General features: G+C 45.2%; 1 protein-coding gene across 1 annotated transcript in view; it reads right to left on the reverse strand.

Annotated features, from left to right (window-relative positions):
• Window positions 1-22026, reverse strand: part of SETD5 (SET domain containing 5) — a 76254-nt gene that overhangs the window by 11285 nt on the left and 42943 nt on the right. Inside the window, exons 14-24 of the mRNA XM_054280686.1 lie at window positions 20679-20987; window positions 19531-19848; window positions 18663-18905; window positions 15197-15326; window positions 13728-13999; window positions 12317-12373; window positions 10436-10903; window positions 8328-8611; window positions 5507-5640; window positions 1982-2055; window positions 471-1804 (exon numbers count right to left, since the gene is read on the reverse strand). Of these exons, the coding sequence (XP_054136661.1) occupies window positions 1208-1804; window positions 1982-2055; window positions 5507-5640; window positions 8328-8611; window positions 10436-10903; window positions 12317-12373; window positions 13728-13999; window positions 15197-15326; window positions 18663-18905; window positions 19531-19848; window positions 20679-20987 (2886 nt within the window). The 3' untranslated portion in view covers window positions 471-1207. The remainder of the gene's footprint in view (window positions 1-470; window positions 1805-1981; window positions 2056-5506; window positions 5641-8327; window positions 8612-10435; window positions 10904-12316; window positions 12374-13727; window positions 14000-15196; window positions 15327-18662; window positions 18906-19530; window positions 19849-20678; window positions 20988-22026) is intronic.

Here is a 22026-nt window from a genome sequence, read left to right on the forward strand (position 1 = left end):
AAAAAAAGAGGAAGAAGACTGTGCATCTGCAAGGAGAGGGGAGACAGACTCACAGCATTATGTTATCCAAGAGAAAGGAGAAGTTCCACTGCAGCACCAGGGATGACACCTGTCATATATTAGCTAACCTACTATGGTTATAACTGAATATAAAATTAGATAAATAAAAACACGCCCGATATTACAGTAAACAAGTGAGAAAGAAGCTGGCAATCGTATGGAATTGAACACACAGCGCACTGTGTCTGGGCTGGCTCTCCTGCCACGCTCAGTGGGTGACAGCGGCTGGCAAAGACCCACATGGCACTGCCTGGAGAGCCTCTGGCTCAGCACAGGCCGGGGTGCCCGCCCTCCACCCCACCACTGCCCCTTGCAGCCCCCGTGTGCCGCAGCATCACTTGACTGCTCAGGCCTCCGGCCATCCCCTGTGCGTTGCACGCCACAGCCAGAGAGTCCCGGCGCGGCAGCACGGCCCCGGCCGCGCTCCTGTTCACAGATTCCTTAAGCGACCTCAAAACCACTCGTTCACCACAGACCTGCAATGAAGCAGCGCAGGACAGCGCACCCGGATCCTCTGCAGCCACAGGCACACCTCCAACCCTCCCGTGCTCTTTGCATTTGCGGAGACTCTCCCATACCCTGGAAAAGCCCCGGCGGCGGCAGTGGCGACCCAAGCCCAAAGGCAGCCGTGTGCGCTCGTCTGCTTGTGACTGGAATGATCGTAACGGATTAAAGCCCTCCCCAGAACGCACTGAGAACCTGACCTATAAAGAGATTGGAGTTAACTTCCCCCAACGTTTCCTTTAAACTGCTTTTGAATTCAGAACTGTGTCCGTGCTGCATGTGTGACTGTGGCCATGGGCACGGACCAGAGACAGAGGCTGTGCCACAGTCATTGCACTTGAACCATTTTCTTTTTTTTTTCTTTTTTTTTTTTCTTTTCTGTTTGTTTCTTTTTGTTTTTGCAATGTACCCACATGTCAGGGAACTGCTTTGCTACAGTCTCTGCCTCAGAGAAATCTGTGTTCTCCTACCAGGCCAGAGGCCAATACTGCTCACAAATCTCACCCGTGCATTTTCGACCTCAGCCTCTGACCCCTGGCACCCCAGCATCAGGTGCAAGCTTTCAACACCAGCCCAGGAACCACTTCCAGGGGTGACTGGAAGGAGCTATGGGCAGTTTTGTCCTCCTGAAGTCCAGGCAGCCCTAGGAAAGTCCTGTTTGAGTCTTTACTCCAGAACCTTGAATCTGCTGCAGTCTGTACTGATGGACACTGCCTCCTCCGCGGTGCGGATAGTGTTGTGCACTGGAAATGACTGCGCCCCGGGAGCCCTGGTAGAGCACAGACTGGCCCGAGCTGGGCAGGCTGATAGTCCGCAAGTCTGACTGTAGTGAGCGAGCGCTTTGGGGAGCGGAGGAAGAGCCCGACACGCCTGTGCAGGGCTGGGAGCCCGACTCCGAGCACAGAGAGTCCCCAGCTGGCTGCTGTGCCGGGCTGGCAGCCGCAGGGCAGCTCTTCCTCAGGAGGCTGCTGCTGACGCTGCCAGAGTGCTGCTGGCTGCTGAAATACCCCGAATTCCCTGCAAACAGGGCAGAGGAGTCTGTGGAGACCGAGTGGGCAGGGCTGGAATATGAGGTGGAGGAGAGGGATGTTTCCGAGGAACCGTGGGACAGGCTGTGTCCTGTCCTCTGTGCTGCTGCTCGGTAGCTGTATCCAGGAGAGGCGAGGTGCCCTCTGTACGGGGAGGAGTTCTGCTGGAGCAGGGTCTGGGATTCTGCCTGGGGACTGTCAGACTGCAGCAGCTGAACGAGGCATGCGGGAAAAAAGGAAAATGCATGTCAGGCTGACTTCTCCGTTTCCTACCTGCCTCTCATCCTAAGGTGCTTAGTGCAGCACTGTGAACAATGGCAGCTAAGCACTGTTTCCCTCCTTATAAAAGCTTTATTTCAGAATGGCAGATAAGATATGAAAGCATTTACCTGGTAGCTGTATCGAGAAGGACTGTAAACTGCTGGTCCTTTGTGGGCTTCTGGAGTGTCTCCTTCTGCTGCATCTGCAATGTACAGGCAGATGTTAAACCTCACCCCACTGACTGAGGCCACAGCAGCTTCCTCTCACATGACACTTCACAGTCCAGCCCTTGTGTTCCAGCCTCCCCAGCCACCACCATTTCAGAAACTGAAGAAACACAGCAAAAGACAACTGGGAAACCTTAACATGTGGGAAGAGCCACATGTGTAAGAGTGGCCACTCCCCTTACACCAGTGTGCTCTGGTTCATCACAAAGCCAAGCTGCCTTGGACCAGCCTGTCTGAATGATCACACCTGGAGATAATGCACAGATACAGCCAGGGCTCCCCTGGCTGGCTCTTCAGTGTATGAGAGGCAGAAGATGGTTTCTAGGGACTCGCTAATTTTTCACTCAGTCTTGGTTACAGGAATCCACACTGGATACAGTTACATCTCAGGAGACAAAACTGCCCTGCTCAGAGGGCTGTCAGCAGGATCCTGTGGTGGCTTTTCCTCAAAGGCAGATCCAGATGCTTCCAAAGACAGACATCCCATGCTGCCATTTTGGGGACTATGGTTTATAAGCCAACTGACCTGCTACAAACAGAGATACTCCTGGAACTCAGAAATGAAATGCCTGTTTTTCTAACAGGCCAAGATGATGGAAATGCTTTGAGGTTTGAAGGGCACCGGCAGCATACAGCACACTCTGATCCACCTCAGATATGTGAGACACCAAGAGGAATAAAATGCTTCCTGACAGAGTAAGCCTTTCTTGCACTTCAAGGGTGGGTGAGCTTCTTGCCCTACCATACCACTGAACTTGACCTGGGGTAGGCAAGAAGCACTTACAGCAGTGCCACAGCCACTGTGCCACTGTGTGCTTCAGCTGCTACCCCTGTAACCAAGGATGGTGATCCTGCTTTCTGCAGGAGGGTGAAGCTGCTGGGACTAGATGATTTCACATCAGAATTCTCCTGCAGACTAATGAGACAGAACTGTTTATCTGCAGCATCTCAGGGATTCTCAGCAGCCACGTTTGAAATGCCTTGGTGGAACATGCTGGGATTAGTATCAAATTTATATGACAGATGTGTCTCAGTCATGAAACAGGACACGCTGCCTCAGTCTGCTCTGTGCTTCTGCCAGACAAGTCTGGCTTTGCCCCAGCTGCACTGACACAAGCATCAGTGCCAGGAGGGCCCGTGGTTCTGCTGCCATTGTCCTCTCAGTGCTACACCACAGTGCAGGCTTAGCTAACACGGGTCTGGATGTAGCTCTTGCCTGTTCCTGAGGCTCAGAAATTCCCTCAGGGCACAGGCCTGCACAGAGACCGGGGCGTGAAGCTTCCAGCATGTGTCCTGTGCCACCTTCCATTTCTGAAATGTCACTGATGCAGCAAGGGGCTGTTTGGTGACATTCCAAGTGATACCTTAAGTTTTAGCTTTTATATTTTTCAGATTCTGTGCTGCTTTAGTGTGTAACTCTGAGCTTCATATTATGTGTTGGCAAGTTCTCTTCACAAGGTAAGTAGACAAAACAATCCTTTTCCAGCTTGTCCAAGGACAGCTGTTACAAGCTCCAGGCCCAAAAAGTATAAACAACAGTGAATTGAAAAGAGAAAAACAAGGAGGATAGAACTTCATAAGCTAAAGCCATAATTGCACATTTAACTCCAATATGGAAATGGACCAAAATTTGTAAAAATGTGAGACCTTGTGACTGGTGATGCATTTTGTGGCCATTTTCAGTTCATCTTGGGTGTAGCCTGGCCAAGCTCTTGTGCTGCCCAAGGTGTATCCACCATTAAGGCCTTTTAATAAATCACTACTTTATTTTTTAACTCTGTCTAGCCTCTGTTCTAGGTCAGCTTTCTCAAAGCATCACAACTAATGCAGAATGGTAAAATTCAGAAGTTTAGGACATGTTTTGTTAAAAAGTCATGCACAGGAGAGCTGCTCAATTCAGAGATTGCTGTGATTAACACAAGTCAAGTACGAGAACCACAAGAAATCTAAAGATTTCTGGAAGAAACTGTTCCTTAAAAGGCTGGGCACACCAGTAGGGCTATGCAATTTACTGGCAGTGCCTGTTCCCAGAAAGAAACCTTGACAAGTTAAAGACTACTGAAAGACTAAATTACCAATGGTAAATAAACTATGACCTTTCTGAATTTGCTTTATGTAAACTTAAAAGCTAGAGCCAACATCTTCCTCCCCTATTCTCAATACCTGCACAAGGGAAGGACATGCATAACTGCTTTTCTTGGCTGTACTGGCCTGTGTCAACCTCAAGCATATATGAAGTGACAGGTTTTGCTGAGAGCAGCTGCAGTTCTCAGAAGTGTGCAATGCAAACAAATTACACAAATTCCATTTCACTGCTACATGCCTCATCAGCAAACCCTCCAACTTTGGGATTTTTTAGTTCCTGTTAATATTATCTGTTACAGCAGCAGCAAGTGAAAATGTGCATCTTCATAACTTCTCCAGGTGCTACCAGGAACAGCAGGGACTCAGCCACCCATTTGTTTCACTAAGAAGCAGAGCAGCAACTGGGGGAGGGGAGGTGGCTCAAAGAATCTAAACAAGAATCTAAACAAGCTGCTGAAGAAATTGCCAGAGCAAGCAAAAAAAGAAAAAAAGTACTTTGCTGTGCTAGGATGAAGGAAACAAGATGACTTTTGTCAGCTGCAGCATTAGGTTTTCACAACACAGAATGGGATGGGGTTTATGTAACAAGAAAGAATTTATCACTGCAGATGAAAGTTTAACTCCATCCTAAGTCTTGGGTGACACTGAAGAGCCAGAGCTGTACAAGTAACATTGGGCAAAGACCTGTTCCAAAAGCCTGAATTTTGCCTACCCCTCCAAAAATTAACCAGGAAAACCACTTCCACTGGTATGGGAAAGACAGGGAAAAGACTCCCAATTGGGTCTCATGAAAATGTGACATACTAGATAGAGAAGAGGACTTCCTCTCAAGACTAGATGAAGAAAAAGCACTAAAAGAATGTGCTTAGGTGTACAAAACCAGGAGAACTCCAAATGAGAAGCCAATTTTCAAAGCTTGTCTCAAACACACCTTACTGCAGCCTGATTTGCAATGAAGGAAATACATACTTGCCCTAAACTGATCAGAAACGAGGTAATACAGTTGTCAGAATGTTTACCCAATTAAATGACAGCTCTTTCAGAGCTTAGGAGGTGCTAACCCATCTGTGCAAGGACAAAGAAGCTGTCCCTGTCAGAGTCAAGGTGCAGACAGTCTTGGATTCAATCCCTAGAAAAAAATCTAGAAGTCTTCTAGGTCCAACAGGAGAGGGATACAGGCTCAAGCAATATCTGAATAACAGCAAAGTTTGGTTTGCAGAAGGCAGCTTTGATAATGTTAAAGATGAAGGTACAACTAACCAGCTTCACAGACAAGTTGGCAAAGTTCTCCAAGCACATCATGTCCCTCCAAGCAAACATGCCCAAGTTTCCCCACCCTACCTGCATCTCTGTCAGGAGCACAGTCCTGGGTAGGGGAGGATTCGTGTCTCTGGGCCACCTTGGCCCCGCTCCTCAGCACCTTCTCCAGCATCCCCCGGCCCTCCCGCAGCCGCTCCACCGACGTCGGCACCATCCTGCAACCAAACCAGGCACAGCTGAGGGGGAGCAACATCCCCAGTGCACAGGGGATCAGAGACCACCAGATATATAGGTGGATGAGGAACAAACTTCTCAACTGCTTCTGCCATGTAAAAAACCTCCAGTGGGATTTCAGACTGCAGGTCCCTGCTATCATGATGCTACTGCCCTCAGAACACCAAGTCTTTAATCAAAAACATGGTAGGAGCATCCAGTTCAGTAAATCACCTGGTTACAGAAATATTATTTTGAGATTCAAACCTTTTTTTGAAAATCCTGGTATTGGCTTAAGATTAATTGCAGTTATTTTGCATAATTACATTCATTGAAACTAAGCAGAGGCAAACTCAATACCTTTATGATAAGACAGTGCCAAGGCAATATAGTTGGATACTGCAATATTCCAGAGCAGAGCTTGCTGGGCCATTTTGCCCACTAATGCCACTTTGTCCTGTTAATTTTGTAGTGTGAAAACTCTCCACTCAAGATTAATGCTAGATATTGTTCCATTTTATAAGTGTCTTGTCTAAGGGTGACAAAGAGGTGGAGTGGTTTTCCTAAAGCCAAACTGTTGAAGAAAAACAAGAGCTACAGACAAACCTCAGCCCCCTGGGTCAACATTCCATCTACCAGGCACAGAACCATCCAAATCTCTTTGGAAATGTGTCTTTTAACCTAGAGACAGCATCACCATGACTAGGGATTTTACAATGCCTTTACTCTGGACACTGGTGAATTTGTGCCTTAAACGTGCCTGAATTTAAATATTTAGGTTATATTAAATGCATTGCATATGATGGAAGCATGCATATTAGCTGGATATTGACTGATTTCTGTATTTTATTTTTGTTAAGATGTATTGAAAACTGTGCTTTCCATTAGGGTTTTTTTAATATTTTGTTTGCTTGGAGACTTGTTTTCTGCAAGGCTGGCTTTACTGTGCAGCAGCACATCTGTTTACATTGTGATGGCTTTATCCTGGCAACTGAAATAGACAAACCATTGTGGTTTTCTTTTTATTTTAATGAAAGCTATTCTCAATTATTGCAGAATTCAGCAAAAATCTGGAAGATTCTACACATTAGGGCATGGAATTTTAGTTCCCACCAATTTCTTCTGTTCCTAATATTATTGTGAATGTCTGGAAATGTATCTGATATATAAGAATAGGGAGTGAAAGACGAAACTGGGTCACTTTACCTCAGTAACAGGTTCTAATATATTTTTAAAAGTAGAAAGTGAGTGTACATTTGTCAGCCATGCCCATTAAAACACAGAAACCCAAGGATTTTAAAGGCAGCAAATCTGCTTAATCCCACTTCAAAACCTATCAGCATGGTTTCAACTTTATATCCAGTGTGCCATAACAATGGGATCTTTGTACCCACACAATACTTACTCCTGAAACCATGTGGGAAACTGAAGCCAGAGCAGGACCTGCTGAGGGAGCAGCAGATGAAGCTCAGAGAACACAAAAGATGGTACTAAAGCAAGGATGCCACACTGACACCTCACCCTGAACTAGTTTTAGTTCATTCAGCTGGCTGGCTTTTTTCCTACTCTTTTATAGGCAGAAGGAAGTAGCACAGGAGGAGAACAACATGGGCTATTGCCACTTTTACAGAATATTTGAAAATAAAATAATGATGATAAACTAATCATTAGCAGACTGCCTCAGCTGTGGCCAGTCCCAATATCTGGCAGAAGGTCCTCTGGTAGACAAAAAACTGTCAGAGAGGTAAAAGACAAATTGTTTCCATTAAACTCTGCTTGAAAAGTGATGGAAAAAGGAAGGAAACAGATCTATTACTCCCCCAAATTCACCCAAGTGCTTTCAACACAAACTTCATACTTCGCATTGTCCTCAGCACTGCTTTGAATTTCTCCTCATGCCAACCCCCTGCCATTTCCCGAGCAGTGACCCAGCCATGTATGTGGAGATCAGCATCACAAAAGGGGCTGTGTGTCTGTGTGTGCCTTTCTGCTGGTGGTGTGCACAACCAGAACCTCACTCCAGGGCAGCAGAGCCAGTGCCCTACACAGATCCAGTCAGCAGAACCTCCCAGCCATCACTGGCACCATAATCCCACACTTGGCAATTCAGTGCACTACTTCATGTTTTGGACCAGGTTCAAAATATTTGAAGACTTTCCCTTTATCAAACCTTCTCAGGGTAACCATGATAAAGGTGGTTTGTCCATGCCTTTGGCATGCCAGTGACCAGACTCCGGCAAATTAGCAAAGCTGGAGCTGTTGCACAGTCCCTGCTTCTCAAGTGCAAAGCTACAGAGGCCTGTGAGCTTTCCTTCAGAACAGGAGCGGACTTAGTATCACTCACATCCAAGAAGAGTGAAGGTTCAGCCAAAAAAGACCTGCATTAGACTTTCATTACCTGGGCAAGACCTTACAACCCGAGACCTCAAAATGGAACTTGTGGAAGAGCAACAGCTGCTTAAGTTTGTACCTTTCAATACAGCTTTTTGATACCTAAACCAACAACTGAAAGACAGGCTGAGAAGAGTGCTGGTATCCTTCACAGCTGTTTAGCAATTATGAAAGAGAACAATACCAAGAGACCCAAATGAATCCATCTCACTGCACATATTGTTATGGAAATGCCCCCTGGGGACTTTGGTCCTTCCCTTAGGGGAATCTCAGGCTTGCTTGGAAGGGTAACACTCACCACCTACTGCTGATGCTGTCCTGGGATTTACTGAGCGATGATGAGGAACTACAGCCCCTCGAGTCCGGTGGGCTGACGTCCTCAATGTGAGGCAGGGAGGGATGAGAAGGGGAGAAGCCACTTTGTGGGGAGGACGGAGTTCGTGCTGTGGAGCCCGAGGGGCCGTTCCCGTCCGCGTCAGCCCCGGAGGCGCCGCTGCCCTGCCGGGTGGGCGTCCCCGCGCCGCGGCCATCGCCGCCCTCCTTGGCCTCCTGCTTCCGCTTGCGGTACTCGAGCAGCGACACCTGGGGAGGAAACACCGCCATGGGCCAGGGAACAGGGCACCAGGACAGGGAGGAGACACAGCCATGGGCCAGGGAACAGGGCACCAGGACATGGGGAGGAAACACAGCCATGGGCCAGGGAACAGAGTACCAGGACACCAGGAGGAAATACAGCCATGGGCCAGGGAACAGGGCACCAGGACACGGGGAGGAACAGGCCCACACACTGTCCAAAAACATCTTCTGGGTCTGCAGGTAAAACTTGAAAAGGCATACTGGGATTATCAATTCTTGCTGGATGTGGAGATGCTCCAGAAAAGAGCTAAGTGGTGCAAATTCAGAGTGCCATGATCACCCTCCTTTTACTTTTTATCACCAATATATCAGTAGAAACATCCAGCTCGTTTGCTTCTCTAACCACCTGGATTTTCACATTACTTCAGGAGATGTAATTCAAGTAACAAGCTTCTATAACCTCCCTCCTCTCAAAACCCTCCACACAGTCTCACTGGTTCACGACATTATGTAATTCTTTTCAATATCTGTATTGAAATATAATTTTTTTCAATATCACCAAAACAGGTAATAAGTCTTCTTCACAAAACTGATATCTTCAGTGCCCAGTTCATCTGCACTAGTTCAGCCACATTAACACTAAAAGCTTGGTGAAGCCTTGCACAGAATTTTAACTTGCTTAGAGCAGGTTCCTGCCATGGGGGCATTGCAAACTTCAGCCCTACCACCAAAACAAACTGCTTGTAGCCAAGGTAGAATGTGTTTTGGGCAAAGCAGTCTCAGATTTATCAAAGACACCAACCAAAGATAAAGCAGCCTTGGAACACAAGGTCAGCAGAACCAAAAAGAAACCAATATTTCCAGCTGGGCATTTACCTTTCAGCCTGCCTTCCCTCAAAGTTATTATAAGGAAAGGAGCCATAAAGGACTCACAGAAGGCAGTTCTGCTGAAGAATTTATCAGCTATGACTCAATGCCCATACAGAAGGCTTTATGATGCTAAAACATTGAACAAGTTATTTCTAAAAGTAACTCAACATATGAAGGTTTTAAGTTAAATGTAATTTTAAAAGAAAAACAAAGAAAAAAATCAAGAGACTCCAGAAATGGAAAAGAAATAAGATATTCCATCCAGCTGGACCCTTATACAAGTTATCTCAGTTACCACACTTGCCATAAAAAAAATTCCAAGCACAGGAAAAGGCACTGATAATTTGTCCCATGAGTACCCAATTTTATCACAGCACTACCCTGACTTAACATTTTACCTCAGTTTTAGTCCCATGAGAGTCACTGGGCTGCTGTAAGAAACCAGTATGTATTTGGTTTTGTTAAACTATATTCCTGTGTTTTTAGTTTCAAAGAGCTAAAATTTAAATAACCTTCATCTTACTTTTGTTGCAATGTTATGGAAATGTTCTAATATGTTCTAGTAAACAGCCCATGTTTTCTTTTGAAACATTAGACTCTATTTCCCAGTAAGAACCCTTTTCATCCTGATAAATAACACCTTCACCAGCTGTACAGCTGCACTGTGTTATTGCTTTGGGTCTTGTCTCAGTTTAACAACTGCTAATGAAAGCTGCCAGCATTCTACTCTTTTTTCTGTGATCCCAGAAGAGGTATTTGCACCGTGGTGTCTTTTTTTCCACTTCTCATATCAAAATCTTGCCTAAAGGGTAGCTCTCCCTCTTGTAACTGTTTTTCACCCAGGCACTGGATGCCTGGATAACTTGCCCAGACTCTCTGTTCTGCCTGTCTTTGCAGTAATCTGAGTGGGAACAGTAAACCTCACGGCAATGTAAGGATTTCTTTCACAGGAGTACTTGCCTTCTTCCTTTGTGGTGGATTCTGGGGAGCAGCTCTGGTGCCTTCAGCAGCCCTCTCGCTGCAGGGGGACATGGACCCATGTGCTGTCTCTTTGAGCAGCCCTGACTCGTGTCTGCTGAAATACCCTTCTGCAGGAGAGCTGCAGCACCCTGCATCCGAATTCAAGGGCTTCCTGTCTGCCAAAGGAGGAGAGCCCCGCAGCGGCCCGTCCACGCGGGGCATAGCGTTCAGTGGGGAGAAGGCATACATTAAATTAAACTCTGTCCGAAAAGCCTGATCAGAGCTTCGTAGCAGCATCTGTGCTTCCCCACTTTTCCCTGGGAAGTTCATCTCTGAAGTAGAGTTTATGGAGGATTGTGGAGCCACGTCAGAGGATGCAAAGCTGAGCAGCGAGGGCCGTTCCTGGCAGGTGTTTGCACTGGAGTCCAGGTAGCCACCCTTGGAATCCAGCTCGGATCGGAGGCACACCTGGGAAATCCGAGAAGGATATAGGAGGGGGGTGGGCAGTCAGGAAAAAGGTCAGGCAAAAGTAGGGAGAGAAATTTAAGTCAGAAAACCTTCTGTACAATGCTAGCTTCCCTTTTCCCTGTTCCTTTCTAAATACCCCTTTGGTTCTTTCCTGCACTGTTGTACTCATTCCACAGGGGAATGACTGAGACTAAACAATGATCAGTTCAGCTGTCCAATACAGGATGCCCCTTCCCCTTCAGCAGTCTTTCTGCAGCAAGAGGATAAAGCTCAACACTATCCCCAGGCAGTTAATGAATTAAACTCAGCATTTTCAATTGCCTCATACATCGGAGGCATACTGCTCATACAGAGCAGTAGCCAGGAGAGAATAGAACAGATCTGCTGTCCTTCTGCTATTTTATTAGCCAAGTCCTTGCCTGTCCCAAGTCAGCCACTACTAACTTCCTAACAATAAAATATCCAGGACCTCTATGCCATTTGTTTTCACTTATTGTGAACTTTGGAAATCTCTAACAATAGTACATTCATTTAATTTTTACTGCATTTTTACGTTTCACAGTTTCCAACAAAACCACAATGGCATCATCTTTGTGCTGTCAGAGTTTGTGGAGCACTAGGCAATAACACAACAGTATATTCATTTATCTACTTAAAGTGCCAAAAACCCTCCAGGACAGCAGAATAAATCATCTCCTTCACCACATTAATATGTCAGGATCTCAAACAATGAGTACAACTGACAAGATTTCATCCTCTTTGCAGGACTACAGTGCAGAGGGAAAAACACAGCAGCACCAGGCACCAGCTCTGCCCTCCTGCTGTTGCTGAGAACATCTCCCTGCTGTATTACAGCTCCCAGTAATCCACCACCTTGGAGATGAGCACGAATTTTCTACTATGAAACAGTCACTGAGCAAGGCAGCTCATCTCATCTTTCACAACAGGTCAGGCTAAGCAAAATACTACATTTTACCATCTCCTCAACAATTTCAGTCTGCAAGTGAGTAGGTGGTAAGTCAAGGCTGAAGAGAACAGGTCAGGTGTACCACTGTGTGCTTGTAAGTCAAAAATAGAGGTGAATGCTTTCCCTTCCCCAGCAGTCATTTGGCCACTACTCAGTAAATTTCACAGACCACTCATGGGCTGGGCTGAGTCTGAAATTGGTGATGGCAATTCCAGGATCCCCAAATCTCTTGCCTGCACCTCAGTAGCTGAGACACACTGAGTCTTTGCACCGTCTGATTCCCACCAGGGTCAACAAATGAATTGAATTCCAGTCTTCAATTAGTTTGTTTTGTTGTGATAACCCTGAAAATTCTCCTCAGCCTTGCTGTGACTAAAGCTCCACCCTTATTCCCAGTGCCTGCACACTCCTCCCTCCCTCCCCTCCCAGCAGGCTCCCAGAACTACCTCAGGTGACATGGACTCGGGCCTATGCGCAGGGGAGCTCTCGGGGGAGGACACGTTCTAGAGGAGGGAAAAGCATCTAGTTATTCATCTACTTCAAAAGTCAGGAGGCAATTACAATGTACAAAAGCACACAGGTTAGCAATGGCTATTCTAAACAACTGGCCCCAGCCTGGACAGCATCATGCTTGGCTAAGTAGTTGCTAAAGCTTCCTGGAAGCACAGACAGGGCTGGGTTACTGCATCTCATGATGCAACTTAGTACCCAAACCAGAGCACATGAATGTTAAGAAAAGCAGCAGCTACCTCTATATTTCTGGTGCTGTCAGACAGACTTTGCACCATGAAGTATAGAGAAAGACTCTTATGGTTTTTAGTCTGAGAATATGGGAGAGGAGAGAAGAAAAGCCTGGCTTAGCCCAGAAAGTAAACTAAAGACCCCAAAGACTAAGATGACATTTCATAGACATATACTATAAAACAAACATGTCTCTTTCAATCCACCGTGGGCCACCTTTCAGCTCAAGTCAAGAGAAGAGGTGTGAGCAGCCAGCTTTATGAAATGTTGTATTATCTGGGCACCTGTATGTGTGAAGGCAGTGTATGCATGAGACAGCACTGTTAAGGGCTCTTCCCGAGCACTTCCCTTTCCATGCTACTGAGCAGGCCTAAAATAGAATCAGAGAGGCAGGATTCCCAGAGCTGTGCTGCTATCAGAGAAATATAGCAGGAGTCACTGTCTTCTGCAAAGCAGAAAACTGAGGAATCTCAGAAATTTCTTAACAAAAAGTTCTGACAAATTCCACAAAAAAAGCAGAAGCATCATGCTTTTGGCCACTCTTATGAATATGGAGGGGACAAACATTCTCTAAATTGGTTCCACTCTAAAAACATTACAAAATTGAGTCTGAAAAATCTCAGTCTGTAAAACCAAAGAATATAGTGGAAGACGAGGTGAAGTAACGCTACCATACTCTGGGTTACTGAAAGCTGTTTGAGGAAAGAGGAGCCAAGGATGCTTTACAGCCTCTGAGAAATGGAATACTTGTACTCTTTGAAGTGGCAGGGTGAAAACCCCATTGGCAAAGAGATCTGAAGTGGGGGAGATGATTAAAGGTCACTGAAAAACCTGAGAAATTAGGAGCTACTCTGCAGAAATAGAAAAAAAAAAAGATAAGACTAATGTTACTGATAGCTACAGAGTGAGGGGAGGCTGGGCTGTAGCAAAGTTTGACATTTCACAGAGCAGGAGATCTGTCCAGAAGTGAAGTAGAAGAGGAAGGCAGCGGTGCTCTTGAAGCTGAGACTGTGATGCTGCTCAGGAATACACACTCAAAAAGGAAGGTCCTAGTGCCAGCTCTGCTGCAGATATTGCTGTTTTGTTTTTAGCACCCCCAGTCCCGGGCGGATTTACCTCGAACTGTAGTGGAGTATTGCAGCGGCTGGCAGCCAGAGAGGGGATGGGGGAGAACATGACGCCGTAGCCATTGCGAGTCTCCTCCTCGCCGGGCAGCGACGAGCAGGGCGTGGCCAGCTGAGGGCTCGCGGTGCCGGGGACCGGAGGCACCGGAGGGACCGGAGGGACGGGAGGCGGGGGCGTGACAGGGGACAGCGGCCGCAGCAGCTTCTTCACGTTCTGCTCCATCAAGTAGCGAGACTTCCATTTCTTCAGGGGACTCAGCAAGTCTGAAACACAAACTGAGCTGAGGACACGGCTGACCCACTGAACATGAGCACATCACATGCTCCTCTTCCCCCTACTCCCAGCCCAAATGAAGTATTCAATGCAACTACAAAAGACTCCCAAAAATGAAGTACCTCTGAGTTACTTCTATTCAATGTCTAGAGACTGGTAACAGAACAATACATCATCAGGAACATGCACTGAACAAGGAAAGCAAATATTTCAACTAGAAGCAAGCACAAGAGGGAGCTAGGGGAAATGAAGACATGTAAGGTTAAAAAGAGGAGAGAATAGAGGAGAGAGGTCAGAGGACATATTGTGATTCTTACAAACAAATCAGAGACAGCTCAGTTTTCATTACCTGAACCTAACAGTTCTCTATATGCTATATCAATACAGCCCAAGCACATTTCCACTTCCACTAAGGATTAAAGCCTTTGCCTCAGGCCTACCTCTCTTCAAAATAATAATATTTTTGATGCTTAGTTTAAAGAAAAAACCAAAACCAAATCACCAGTAAATTCCACAGGGTACGTCTTGCTCGAGAGGTACATTTATTGGTTCTGGCATTCTGTTTATTTCCTATTCATCTCACCTTTCAATAATCAAATTTGTATTATCTGTGTGATGTCTAGCTTCCTGTCTGGCATCCTTGGAAAACTGATCCCTGACTGGGCTGAGCTGCACTCTCTTTCTCTGTAAATTCAGACACAATATTTAACCATTCTGTTGCTTTACTCAGAGATTTTAACTTCTCCATCCTTGAGACTTACTTAGTGATTTGTTTATTGCACACATGCCTGTAAGACTTTGCTACACCTTCCCACAGTCAGCAAGTATTTAGTTGACCTTCTAACAGCACCTTGCTGAAAAGAGATGATCCTGGGCTCTCTTCCCTCTAACCCCTCCCTTCCATTGTTGAAGATATCCCAGAGCACTGAGATTGATAATGCAATGTTAAGTGATTATCTTTTGACAAGGAAATACTGAGAAACAGTATTTCCATCACAAATGCTCAAGCTAGAATGAGTCTGCAGAAATTTGAATGAACAGCAAAGCAACATTCTCACCTACCCATAAGCTGTGCCATCGGGCAGCAGGACACGTTAAATGCCACTTGCACAGCTCCCTTTGGTGTTCAGCACCTTCCCCAGTCTGACTCCAGTGCCCATGCTGCCCTGATGGTGCTGAGCACTTACCTGTGTCATCTTTGCAGATGCTGGAGGAGCTGCTGTTGTCATTGCTTTGGTATAGACACTGGGTCCTGTTCTCTTGCGGAGCTGCTGAGGTCTGAGTCATCCCCTCTTCCAGGGCCTGTTTGATCCAGCGCTGAAACAGAACGAGACTGCATAAACGTGAAACTCCTCGGGTACTTTGTCTGCAGTCCTGCAGGATGCACTCCAACTCCCACACTGCTGTGGAGCAGGGCAGGCTGCTCAGAAGCCTGGAGTTACCTCGCTGGTGTGTGCTTGGGTGGGAGCACTGAGCCCACCACTGCTGTGCTGGGGCTGTGCCCTTCCTGACAGGGGCTCTGTGAGCAGCAATCGTCACCAGTAACAGAGATAATTAAAGAGCAAATTATAAATATAAAAATGCTGGATGGTGGCACCTAAATCTATTAAAACAATAGTCATTTAAAAGAAAAGGGACACAAATATAATGAACTATGTACAACCACTGATTTTTGTAAAAAAGCTCTTTCCTGCCAAGGAGAGCAAATTTGAGCAAAAAAAAAAAAATCTGACTAAAATGCAAGCAGCAGTTTTCAAGGAGCATAAACCAAGAAAAGAATGATAAAAGCAAATAGTTTCTTCAGCTACTAACAAAAAAGGTAAGTCACAGTAGTCTTCTGAACATGGACAATTAAGAGTGTTTCTCACACAAGTGAACAAAGTGAACATGAACTGAAGCCTCAGCAAATCAGCTGCTGCAGTGGGTATGGTAGCCCTGTATCTTGATACAAACTGACTCCTGATGGCAGGCAGGAATCTTTGCTTATTCTACTGTAAAGGTATCTGCCACAACATAGGGGAAAACACTCAGGTGATCCAGTGAAATGACAGCAAACTGCAGAAAAAAATCAAACAGCAATTTTCATTTGTGTGGTTTACCCAGGGGGCTCACTCCAGTATCCAGACTCCTCTTGTCCTAGAGAGGTTTAAAATTGTACTTTTACCTTTCAGGAATCCACAGTTCATCTGCATGCCAGCAATGTGTATCCTATTAGAGATACACGTGTGTCTTATGACTCCTCAAAGCTATCGTGAAAGTACATCACACACTCAGTGGCCACAATCCTCAAAGTGAAAACTTCAAAGCGAGGATGAAGAGCAGGTGACAGCATCTATTTTGATGGCCTTCACTAATGACAGCAGACACTTCTTCTCTGTTCAAATGGAGCTCAAGGCTTTCCACTGTGGCCGCCAGCAAAAGGGAGAAGTGGCAGCCAGTCTGGAGCACCTCTACCTCAAAGGTGGCATCTGATCTGCCAGCCAAGTCACTGCACAGGGTGTGATTAACGTGAGAGCAGCTCACAGTTCAGTTTCCTTGCGAGGTTCAGACACTGCCATGCTTTGGATGCAAACTGACATCATCAGCTGAGTTTTTTGGCACAGTTCTCAGTAGTTTAAGGATGAGGCCTGCTGACAATCCAAGAAAATATGTGATCTATTTCAACAGCCTTTATAAATCAACCTCCTTGGCTGAGTAGTCAAAAATAGACAAGACACAGATCAGGTCTTGAGAGAGCATATCATCAAGTTCTGGACCATTTCTAGACCTCAGCTGGCTGAAAAGAAGGTGTTCCCTGAGAGTTTTCTAAGCATTCCTGAACATAAGAAGCAGATTTCTATATCTCCAGACTGTTAAACCATAAAACCACCAAATGCTAAAAATAATCCTCCAAGAAAAAGCTAGGGATCTCCTATGAAATGGATGAAACCTCTCACTAGAACAGCTAATAATTATTTACATTCAAAAAGCAGAAATCTAACAAATTATTTCTGCAACACCTGTTCTGGACACAGCAACTTTCAATGCTTTAATAACTATTTAATTGAATAGGTACCATATTTAAGTTTTCAGATTATGAAACGAGAATGCTGGATGACACCATTAATAATTTTTCTACTAAATTGGGAAATGGATAGGGAAAAACATGACACAGCTTAGCAGAGTCTAGAACAATCACTTCTACAATTACAGGCTACAAAACCAATGAGTTGTTCTAGCAACGTACAAAATCACAAACTGAACATGAGTTTAAATCAACCTGTCAAAGAAAACTCAGTCATACTGGGATGCACAAATTGGGTACAGGTCAGAAGACACAAAGCAACTTTTCTGCTTTGAAAATGTCCCAGCTGCAACACAACACCCAGTTTTGGACACAACTTCAAAGAAGGTGTGGACTAAACAGAAGTCATCAATAGTGAGACTAGCCCACTCCCTGTCCAGCAGTGAAAATAACATTTGACTAGAAAAGAGTCAAATGCAGCAACAGATTGGAAGACTTGTTCCATGACAATAGTTTTCCCTCAATTTTGAACTTGCTGGCCAGTTGTACAGCAACTGCACCAAGCACAGAACTCCAAATAACTCTGTCAGGTTTGCTCTGGATATTTCTCTCTTCCCTGGGGCTCAAAGACACTGTTAAGGTTCAAAAGAAGCTCAAACCTTGCAGTTCTCAGCTTAAAGATGCATGAGGAGGTTGCCCAGGCACACAGAAACAGACAAGGTGTTGTCATACCTCTACATACCAACCGTGAAGAGCTTTACCTATGAAGAAAATACTGAAGAAACTGTTAGGGCATGACAACAAATTGGTTGAAGGTGGAAAAGAGTAAAGTCCAAAGATTCTCTCTGGAAAAATACCCTCAAACAAAGGAAGGCAAAGAAACCAGGACATGGTACCTGAAAGCCACCAAGACAGGGAGAGAAGAAAAGATTTCTGTATAATTGTCCTCAGGTAATCACACAGGAACTGGAAAGTCTCTGAGTAAAACCAGCAGGCAACAGGAAAGATGGATTCCAATACAAATCTGACTGAGTGAACTACCCTGCCTTTCCTGCAGATGAGTAAATACTGGCATTTACTGGTCATCTCTGGAGGAACTAGATCCTTAGCTGGGCCTGGTTCAGGCTTCCTGCATGTCTCAAGTATCTGCTGTAGATAGGCAGTCTGTGATGCCAAAGAGCTGTGGACTTGTTCTTGTGAAAAGGCAAACTAAAGCTTTTAAACCACAAAGGCTCTCCGAAGAAAATGAATCTTAACTGAGGCACTGGATTCTTGAGCTCCTCTGCAACACTGTCCTATCCCCACAATGCCAACCATCCTCTGACTGTGAAAGTACTAATATTAAGCTTTCTAAGGGAAGCAATCAACACTCTTTGAATTGTGTATGCTGGATAATAAACAGCCACTGCAGATCTGAAAGTACATATTTCTAAAAGGGCAGTCCCAGAACAGTTTTTCTACCATGGCAAAAGGCAAGGATGAAAACTGACCTCTGGCAAGGAGGTCAGCAGTCATAGCCTGGACACTGCATCAACACATCAGCTCAGTGGGAATACACAGAAATAAACTCCAAAAGGACACAACAACTTTCCAAGAGGGCCAGTAAGATGAGCACACACAGTGTAAAGGTAAGACACGAGCAAACATACCTTCTTACAGGAGCTGTAAATGCCATCCAGCAGGAAGGGCCTTCGACGTCTCTCAGGGTTGAAAGGTGAACCAAAGCGAATGTAGTGTTTGGGTGTGGTACAAATCAGTGGGGAGTGCACGAGACCTGGCAACATATTTAGGGTGGTTGCCAAAACTGTTGGGTCTGTAGTAATGCGCAGAGGACACTCAATTGGACACTCCTGCTTTTCTGCCTTGTCGTTCAGCCATTCAGTAACCAGGTACTGAAGGAGGAAACACACAGGTCAGGGCAATCAGCACAGGTGAAGAAGAAAGGCAACATGGCACAATGGTGTATGGGAAGCAATGCTCAGGTCAGCCCACTGCTAAAACCCTCCTCCTTCTCAACAGAAAGGACTTCCTGTGTCAAACCCAATTCTCACCTGTTGGAGACACAACCCAATGTTGCTGTTGGCAGATTATATACAACGACGAACAGGACTGGACATCCACAATCAGTCTCTAGAGCTTTCCTTACTGTCTTTTGGAGCCTGTCTTTTTCACAACTTTCTCAAAACCCTCTAATTTTATAGATTCCAACAAATGTCACAGAAGTAGTTTGATTTTATGCCCCATTCATCTTATCAGAAGATTCTCCAAAAACTTGATCACCCTGTTCAAAACTAGATTCTAAACAAAACCAGCTAATTTATGCCCAGTATGTGGCAGCTGCCTGTTAGCTTCTGCAATTTTTCCTCCCTTCCAACTTTATTCTAGCTTGTACATGACAGCTGCACTCACATTCCTACTTGGTCTTCAATTCTAAGCTGAAAGTTAACCTCTTTGCTGCGCCCTAAATGAATACCTGCCATCCTGCCATCCCAACTTTGAGCACTTGATCATATTTACCTTTTTTGTTTTGGGGTATTTTACTGCAGCTTTAGACTGGGATCCTGTAGCCAGGATAGCAGTTGGGTCAGATCCTGTCAACTGTCTGCCTTCTCCTGGCCCTTCCACATTGCTGACATCTGTTGTGGTTACCAAGCTGGCAGTGCTTCCTTCCTCTGGGACAGCCTGTGTGAGTTCAGCTTGCTGGGAACTGGCTTGTTTCTGCCTTCTCAGTCTTTGTGCTGAACTGGTCCGGTATCGGGAGAAGCGACTTTTTGGTCGGGGCCTGGAGGGTTTTGCTGGAGCTGGCTTAGCCACTGTTTTTTCAGGGACAGCATCCTACAAAATAAACTGTCATTAGTTTGAGCCCCTCTAAGAGTATTCCTTTTCTCTGCATACAGGATCAAGAATTGAGATTTATTTATTGACACTACCTGACTCTCAAAATCTTGTTGGACTCTGTGTTGGTTCATAAGATGGCCTTGGGGACCCTTCAACACTGGCACATTATCGTTTTGTCTTCTGCATTCTTAAAGGACAGAACATGGGTCTTTAGGAAGAAAGCAGCAATAGGAAACTTGCTGCTTGTCTTGAGATAACTGCTCTTATTCCTGACCTGAGCTGACATGGAGCACTCCAGGCAAGTGTCTGAGCCCTGCCATAAAATGGGAACACATTCATCCAAAGTAGACTGGGTCAAAAAAAAACCCAAACAAAAAGAAAAGAACTTTTCATCACTGCACTTACGCATCCAACTTAAGCTCACACCAGTTCTCTTCCCTGGAGGAGGAGCTGGGCTTGTTCAGCCTAGAGAGGACTGAGGGGGATGTAACAGCAGTCTTCCTACAAACAGCCTGAAGCCACTAAGAAGATGCAGTGGTGCATCAATGGACATACACTGAAATGAGAGGTTCAGACTGGATACACGGAAAATTTTTTTCAACCTAACAGTCACGAACTGGAAGAGGTGCAATCTCCATCCCTGGAGGTTTTCAAGAGAAGACTGGGTAAAACACTGATCAGCCTGGTCTAGCTTCAGAGCTGTCCTTATCTAACTCAGAATGGGCTAGAAAGCCCACAAAGCTCCTCCCCACCTGAATGATCTTATGATCAGAAATGCTGCACCTGAGCTTTGTACAAGATAGCAAACAGTTCTATCTTCATCTTACCGCTACTTGTGAGGAGCGTCGTGTGTTCACCCCAGTACTGCTGGTACTGTTAGCAACAGGAGGAGCAGGAGGAGGAGGAGGAGGAGGTGGAGGAGGAGGCGGAGGAGCAGGAGGAGCACTCAGTGCTGAACTTCCATCTTCAGTTTCAGGAGTCTCTGTTTTCACTTCTTCCAGCTCAGGAGCTTCAGAACTGACGTTGATTTCAGCATCAGTGCTGTTACGGTCTGATGGTTGCTCTCGTCTCCTCTTTCTCTTTTCTAAGTTCTCAAACATGTGCATGATGGCTTCCACCTTCCTGTCTTCCCGAGACTACAACACAAGGGAAATTGAAGTAAGCATGGTGAATTATGCACATAAACAAGGCAAGAACAGATATGGGAAGCAGCACAAAGAGAACAACTGCCAAATAGCAATGACAAAAGCCAGAGAGAGGACAGAGAGAAGCAGTTCTTATCAGTTATTTGCATTTTTCAATATGGCAAATTTCCCAGAATAACAACATAATCATGTGTTTGTAGCCAAGTAGAAGAACTTGACTTTGTTCTTAAATAGGACCACTTAGATACTACTGAGTTATATTAATAAAACAGCCACAAGGAAATGCATAATTTTGAAGAATTAAAAACCGTAAGAAAGCAAAAGTAGAGTGGAGAGATGATTTGGAAACAAATACAGCTATTTGCCAATGACCAACCAAACAGAAGCCAGGGGCAATAGATGTACATGATTAAGTAATTTGCAGCAAGTGTAATACACCACAAATGTTCCAGATTAATTCTTTTCCCAGCAAGAATGTCAGAAGATGACCCAGCTCAAAAATAAAAGCTCTGGTCTAAGCAGCTTACATAGTGGATAAGAAAAACAGAATATGAGAGAATAGAAAGGCAAAACAAGTCAATTTATTAGGTAAACACAAAGGACAGGAAATCTTATCACCAGGCTGTGTCAGGAATAATTGGTACCTATGCATATAAAAAGCCCAGTACAATAATATTGCAGTGACTGGCAAGAATCAAGTGGGTTTAAAGAAGTGGGGTCAACTGTCTTCTGAGATTTATCATGAAGGAAGTAACTTGGAGTCCATAGCCTGGCCTTTACAGTTTTCTATTAAAAAATACTACACACACACAAAGAGAGAGACTGGGGAAACTACAGAGATGGGTATTTACCTGATGCCAAGTATAGAAAACTGAATCGCATTAAAGCAGATTAACTGGTGCAACCTACAGAAACAGGGCTTACAGACTGACAGGAAACTAACACTTCACTTAGGCTTACTGAACTATTCTGTCCCAAAAAGAGATCAGCCTCCCTGCATTAAAATGAAATCTTCCCTCCAAAGCTTTAA

This window comes from Melozone crissalis, unplaced genomic scaffold (assembly GCF_028551555.1).
Source record: "Melozone crissalis strain CALT ecotype California unplaced genomic scaffold, PUWL_Pcris_2 ptg000029l_1, whole genome shotgun sequence".
Taxonomy (NCBI): domain Eukaryota; kingdom Metazoa; phylum Chordata; class Aves; order Passeriformes; family Passerellidae; genus Melozone; species Melozone crissalis.